Here is a 7,715-nt window from a genome sequence, read left to right on the forward strand (position 1 = left end):
GTTGGGTCAAATGAATTAATTATACAGAATGGTTGAAAGGAAAAATGAACCTGATTTCTCAATAAATCAAGACTGCTCAAACCAGATTTTCCAACTGTGTTTCAAGTTGTTGACGAAGAAATCCCTAACTGGTTCATCCCAATAAAAAATTAGAATGATCGAATTGTAGAAAAAAGAAGTGAAATGAAAATCTAAAGATATAAAGAGATAAAGAGCAACAAGATACCTCAAGAAGGCAAAGAACGACGATGACAAAGAAGAAGGACAACGCAACCTTCGACAGCGGTAAAACCTTCGATGGTGGCACAACCTTCGACGACGGCGAGGCGATGGAGACAGGAAACTTCGATCTGTCTCGGTGGTGGTTGAATCTCGATGGTGATTGAATCAAAAGTATGTCACTACTTGTGGACCGAATAAAATTCAAGAGAAAGGAAAAATTACAATTCAGTGCACTGGATGTAAACAATGAACTGTTTGAAGTACAGTTTTTCAAACTTCAACTAAAGAATAGTACAATTTAATTTTATTATTAACAATTCAATTATTTTTGGTTTAAATTTTACTATTAATAATTCAATTATTTTTTATTTTAAATTAGTTAAGTAACTTTTGTGTAGCCATATATCTGGTTATGTGCTCTCTGATACCATTTCTTGTGTTATTTATTGTTTAATGCCATGTTTTGCTTTGCTATTGTGCATTTTTGGGAAATGAAATAAACGGAATGTGATTCATGGTAATAACCAAGGATTGCTTTGAAAATGTGTGATTGCCTTGAAGATGTCCACTGCGGAATCAACGTTCATTCTGCTTTGAAATGAGAAAAAAAAAGTGGGTTACAAGTTTGAACTCGTTTTTAATTGGTGGACCAATCAACCTGACCCGTTTTGGCAGGCCAAAATCGGATTGGACTAAAACGAGCCAGGATGGCCAGTTTTACCACCCAACACAAAGTTAAAGTTTTGGGGCACGCTCATTTTTTTTCACACGTAATACAAGTGACAAGAAAAATGCAGATAAGCATATATAATTCAGCCATTGGAATGAAATGGAATACTGAATCAGACCTACTTTCTGCTATAACATTACAAATAAACTATTTTTTAACATTTAACTCCCTAATTAAGCACCTAAGATCACTAGTTATGGGCAGCTGCAAACTAAATCAACTATCACACCAATCGTTAAGAGAGCACATACAATCACAAATGAGTGCAAAAATCCTCAAACAATCTGCGGCTTTCTTCAATGCATAAGCTAAACTACTGCCGAAAGGCATGAAGTAAATTTGTAATCAAAAGATGCGTGCTACTTCCCAAACCTAATTGAATTGCACATAATCATCATGAATCTGTTTGCTGCTGCTGTTGTTGTTGCTGTTGGGGTGGTTGCTGTGGCTGGGGTTGTGTATGGGGCCATGGCATGAAAGCCATGGTAGGTCGAGGCTGCTGTGTAGAATATAGTGCTGCTTGATCAACTGGCTTTCCCATGATCATCCCAGGAGGTCCAGCAGGATGCTGTGGAGGGACATAGTAATAGGGCATATCAGCGGGAGAACCCACTAATGGAATAGTGGCCTTGGTTATTCCAAGTCCTTCCTCTTTCAACTCGTCTCTTGGAATAATATCAACCAAGAAATCAAATACATCGTTTCTTGAAATAGCAGCTGCTATATCATTCTTTTGTAAGGTTCTCCTTTTGTTCTCTTCTGTGTGAATCCAAGAACGTAATGTCAACTCTAATATGAACATTTCACATGCTTTTGCAAATATGACTGGAGCTTCTGCTGAAATCATTCGGACATCTTCATCAGCTTTCATTATCTTTTTTATTCGAGCAAGAGGAAGACTGTGATTTTTAAAGTCAATGGTTTGATCGATTTCTTGCATTTGATTAGACCAGAACATTTGCAGCTGCTGCTGTTGGTGCTGCTGCTGTTGATGGTGGAAATGTTGGGCTTGCTGGAAAGCAAGCTGGTGAGCAGAGCTAGAGAAGGCAGCAGGAGCCTGTGTTGGGGAAGGAACAGCTACAGCAGGTGTGCCAGCAGCCACCACGGGAGCAGTCTGGTAATGAGAATAGGTTATTTGGTTAGCACCTGCTGCAACTCCCATCACATGCTGCTGCTGTTGTTGCTGCTGCCGCTGTGGAGTTCCCTCTGATTTATCCATGATGATTTTCTGCTTTAAGATTTTACCTTCAAACTGTCTTCTCTATAGTTCTATAATAAAAATAAAACAGAAAACCTCATCATATGATATTAAATTGCAAGGATACAAGACTTATAGAGGTAAAAAAAAAAATCATTCAAACAGTATATTATATAAGAATACAGAAAATAGTCTCTGAGATCAAATCTTTATTGATTCAATATTCTCCTACTTACAAAGTTACACAAAACCACATCAACAATAAGTTAAAACAGAAGCGGAGCACATAGTCAGAATTTTTTTGGGTGACAAGTCTAAAAACATGGAGATCAGCATAGAGGCATATCATAATGAGCAAGGTTACCTCTATCATCAGGTTTGTAAGCATTTATATGAAGAACATGGGTACTTGGTAAACACGTAACTTATGAAACAACCAAAATAATACAAATAAATACCTACAGCTTCTCATTACTTAGCAGGTAAGATGAATCTAAGACCAAAGTCTATGTTATATCTTTAATATCTACCAAGCCATAGAAAGGATCAAAAGTTTGGCAGTCATAACCCACAAAAGAAAAATGGGTGATCAAAATTAGTCATGAAAAGATCCAAGTATTCAACCTTAGAAGGCATATTAATAATAAATGCTTACACCATTTGTTATCAATCAACAAACTAACATTGATGCACCCATGAAAGAGCAAACCAAAATTAAAACTGCAGGCAAATTGCATTCAGAATCCAAGTCCGAAAACAACAGGAACATAAGTTGAACACTTCGAAGAAGACCGAGGAGATAACAGGTCATTATTGTGTTTTTAATTCATAATTTTTAATCTTGAAAAGTAAAAACAAAGAAAACTCCATTAAGTATACGAGAGTACGAATCATTACGCATGCAGGATCAGAAAGCACGATGTAAAAGGCTGCTCTGTTGCAGAACCATCAAAATTTCAGAAAGATAGCTAAACTCCTTACCTCCCCATACTATTTTAGACACTTTCATTGCTGATTTTCAAATATCAAAATTTCAGAAAGATAGCTAAACTCTTTACCTCCCCACAGCCCTTTCATTGCTGATTTTCAAATCAAATAGCTATAATCAATCCAAAATTGAAATCAAACAAGTTTCCTCACTTCCACCCCTCCAGTAAAACACGAAACTTCGCATCTCACACAAAATTCATGCAAGACAGCAAACCCTCTAATGCATGCATAGAATGTAACCGCAATAATCGTTCATAACCCACAAAGTTGAGACCCAGAAGTTCATGCACTTCTATAAGTGAAAACAAATAAACTCATCTAAAACTTTTTTTTCCAAACAAAAGTATCAAAGTCACAACAACGTTAAACTCAGCTCCATAACGATCCAAACAGACCCAGATAATCAAAACAAGAATTTGAAACGCACGAGATACAAAATTAACACTTAATAACAAACAGAAATGATAAAAAAGACTGTATTTTCACTTTCTCAGCGGATCACGGAAAAGAAACAAGGAAAGCAAGGAGAATCAAAGGAGAAATTTACCCATAAAAATTGGGCGAGGCTTTGCGTTGGACTGTGAGGTCAATGGTGGAGAAAACCCTAGGCGAGAGAAAGTAAGGGTAAAGAAAGAATAGTGAGGTTTGGTTTGAATATAAGGAGGTAGACAGTGAAGTTGAAGAGTGTGAGCGTTTGAAATCAAAGTTTGTGTGTGGAGGTTCTAGAGAGAGAGAAAGAAAGTGCGCTTCTAGGAGCATCTATCTGGTATCGACACGTGGCGCGTGATGAAAGTTCTGACATTCGAAGGAGAGTGTTCAGCGACACGTGGCGTAGAAGTAGTGGCAGTCACACTGTTTTTGAGAACGACTGCGACGTTTCCTGGTGTCGACAGCGCATGTTATGGGAATTTCAGGCACGCGCCATTGTGGGAATTGCAAATGAGTGGGAGGGAGTGAACTTATTTACCCTTTTGTACATTGTTATCCATTTGATGAATATTGAAAAAATTCTTTGCGAAAATGAAATTTTATAATTTCATTTTTATAAAATGTCTCATTTAAAAAACATTTTTGTTTTTACTGAGATCCAAAGGATCCGCTTTTGACACATGGAAAAATATTTATGATTGCTTAGATGTTTTAAATGTTTCAAATCAAATTCTTTCTTGTTTAAAGAAAATATATGTCTGTAAAAGATTGTCTGACATCTAAGTAAGAATTTAAGAATATAATAATGAGCATGTGAATATGTTTCTATTTCCTAAGGAAATATCACCTACATTTATAGGCTTATGGGCCTATGAAATTAGTTACAAAATAAAAAATAAAAGATAATAAAAATTTACTACATTATTTATGATAAACGAATATGATAATAACAGTAATATATTATATAACTAAATTAATCATATTTTGTTTATATATAGTATAAAAAAATATTTAATCAAATTATCGAGATTTGACTACATATTTTTCTTTGTTAACATCCGATAACAATAACTGTACTGATAAATATCTTTATTAATATTATTTAGCCACTTTAGATTAGTAATACTAATTTGGCCATGTTGGTCCAACTCTTATATATTTAGTAGATCGGATAAGTACAATAACTATTAAAATTTAATACTAAGTTAAATATCAAAGTTCATAATAATACTTTTATCAAAAAAATTATATGTAAAAAACTCTTAGTACAACGTTATATTATAGGATTAAATATGCTTTTAGTTCTTGAACTTAAAAGTGAAATGAGAATTTGTCCCTTTCTGAAACCTTAATACATCTCAAACTTAAAAAATGAATGGATATAATCCTTCTAAAACACACTAAAATTTTGTGGACGTGTCAAATGTGTTTCCTAACTAATATTGAAGCGGAAACGTGTCAAAGGGTGTAAACAACTGAAATATTTACATGAAATGTGTTAGACACGTTAAAAAAATAATGTAATTAGGTTAAAATGACTATTTTCATTCGTTTTTAAAGTTTGAAGACCAAAATATATAAAAATTCTAGAACGATTTCAATTTCGTATCAAAATTCAAGAATTATTTAACTTTATTTTATAATAACATTTGAAATATTTTCTTATGTGAGTAAACTAAAGAATAACGTATTTATTTCATGGCAATAATAATTCACATTTAAAATTAAGTTAATTCAAAATCATATTATTTACATTCAAAAATATAACTACAATTTAAAATATTTAATTTTAAATCTTAGTAAAATTTTTATGGAATTAATAATTTGTTTCATTATATTATTTTAAAATTTATTTTAATATGGTCCTGGTATTTTTTTTTAAATTCTAATTTTTTTTAAATTGTAGTAGTTTAATTAGTGTAAAGACACATAAGGAAAATGCACAAAAATTGTGTTTTTCTTTTCAAACTTACCAAAATGGTATAAATTTTGAAAAAAATTATAAAAATGGGTAAGTCATGCTAACTTGGTACAACTTACCGTGAAGAAGTTGGCTAACTTAACTTGGTACAACTTTAATGTGCTATTTTTTTAAAATTTTAATTGAAGTCGTACCTTGGTACGACTTAGTGATATAAATTGAAGTTGTGTCAACTTTATACAACTTCAATGTTAAGTAATCTTTTTTTGACTAATTTTAATTGAAGTCGTCTTAACTTGGTACGACTTCAATATCTTGCGTTACAAACTGAGATGATGTCAACTTAAGATAACTCCAGTGCGTTGTTTTTTTTCTTTTTTAATTGAAGTCGTGCTAGTTTGACACGACTTCATTTTAATAAGTGAATGTCGTGTCAACAATGGTGGAACTTAGACAAAAAATTAAAGGGTGTCAATTTAGATTTGTTATGTATAATTTATTAATAAAAAGGGCCTTTTTATTTCTTTGACTAAAATCATTTTCATACTGCAATGCACATTTCTCAAATTTTAATTTTTCTAATTGATTGAATTCATGCAAAATAGATATTCTAATTTTTATCCCATATTAAAAGTATTCAACTAATTCATTGTATGCGGTGGAAAACATAAAATCCCAATCTCGTGAATATGAGTTCTTCTATCTCTCTATTCTCCAATCTTCATTTCTCAATCTGTCTTTCTTTTCACTTTTACACTTTATTAATAATTTGCTGTGAAAAAACTTTATGATCATATACAAAACCTTAATCCTTTATTAACCAAGATCCATAAAATTTGTTTTTATTTTATTTTTTAAAATATATAAATAGTGTATATATAAATAATGTATATATAAATAATATATATATATATATAACGTAATCAAAATAATATAATAATATATAAATATAAATTTAAAAAATATATAAACATATATAAAAATTAAAATTAAAAACCTTGGGAAACAATGACTTCCCTTGGTCATAAGTAGGGATGTCAAAAAAATCCGTATCGGGGATATCTACGGATAAAATCTGTAACGGATAGGAAACTAATATTAAAAATGGATACCCGCTACCCGCGGGCATGAGTATTTTTGATACCCGCATGTTAAAGGGGCGGGTACGAGTATCATATATATTAGTAAAAAATATTCAGACCTAATTTTTTCTAAGCTGCACATCTTGTCTTTTGTCTTCATTCTTCCAGCTTCAAGTATTGGTACGTTGTCTTCTTCCAAGTACACCCCTTGTTTGACATTCTTCTATTTCCTTTCTTTGAAATTGGGCATATACAACAAACCCTATATAGACAGTGACATTCATGGTATGCTTGTTGTCAAATCATGGAATCAAAATAAGAATATTTGGCACGTGGCAGTTGAGGTTTATCTTGTTTATTTTTTAGGAATCAATCGGAGAAAGTGGATTTGTTGATCAAAACACTAATTAAAGAATTTCTATTGGGTTGAACATCATTTTATATTTACTTTTATAATTATTTGAACTTGTATGATCTTGAGTTTATTTGAACTTTATTTAAAATTTATGACAATAATGTATTTTATTTTATTTTATTTAAATTTATGATTAAATATTTATTTTTTAAATAATTTTGTAAATATCCTTGGATACCCGTGGATATTCGCGAATATGAAGAAATAGGCAGGTACCCGCATAACGGATATCCGACAGATATGGGTACGAGTATGAGGCGAATATTTATTCAACGAGTAGGGTACCAGCTACTACCCGGCCCCATTTACATCCCTAGTCATAATAAGCAAGATCTGCCCGTACCTGTCAAGTTAATATGACTTCTTCACAATGAAACCATATCAACTTGATACGACTTTTCCATTTTTTAAATTATACCACTTAAGTAATTTTGAAAAAAAAAATCATTTTAGTGTTTTGCCTACACATAAAGATATATTAATATGTTACCTAATTTAACACATTAGTAATATATTTGTGATGATGTAAGTTTTTAACATTAATGTTTTTATTTTATTAAAAATATAAAATATTTGGAAAGTAAAAGCTAATTGAAATTTTAGGAATAATGAAATAATATTAAAATCAAATAATACAATAAATATAATATATTTATAAATAATATATATATATATATATATATATATATATATAAACTTATATATAAATATATAAATATATATAATAT

General features: G+C 31.4%; 1 protein-coding gene across 1 annotated transcript; it reads right to left on the reverse strand.

The window, feature by feature from the left end:
- Nucleotides 1–1,002: 1,002 nt before the first annotated feature.
- On the reverse strand, nt 1,003–3,828 carry NF-YC2 (nuclear factor Y, subunit C2). The gene is made up of 2 exons (XM_028067544.2): nt 3,688–3,828; nt 1,003–2,221 (listed from the first exon to the last, which is right to left on the reverse strand). The coding sequence occupies exon 2, from the start codon at nt 2,169–2,171 to the stop codon at nt 1,347–1,349; it is 825 nt and encodes a 274-aa protein (XP_027923345.1). The 5' UTR covers nt 2,172–2,221; nt 3,688–3,828; the 3' UTR covers nt 1,003–1,346.
- Between the last annotated feature and the right edge of the window lie 3,887 nt (nt 3,829–7,715).

The sequence above is a fragment of the Vigna unguiculata genome, chromosome 1 (genome assembly GCF_037176805.1).
Source record: "Vigna unguiculata cultivar grain cowpea cultivar isolate G323 ecotype 2 chromosome 1, ASM3717680v1, whole genome shotgun sequence".
NCBI classification, from domain to species: Eukaryota; Viridiplantae; Streptophyta; class Magnoliopsida; order Fabales; family Fabaceae; genus Vigna; species Vigna unguiculata.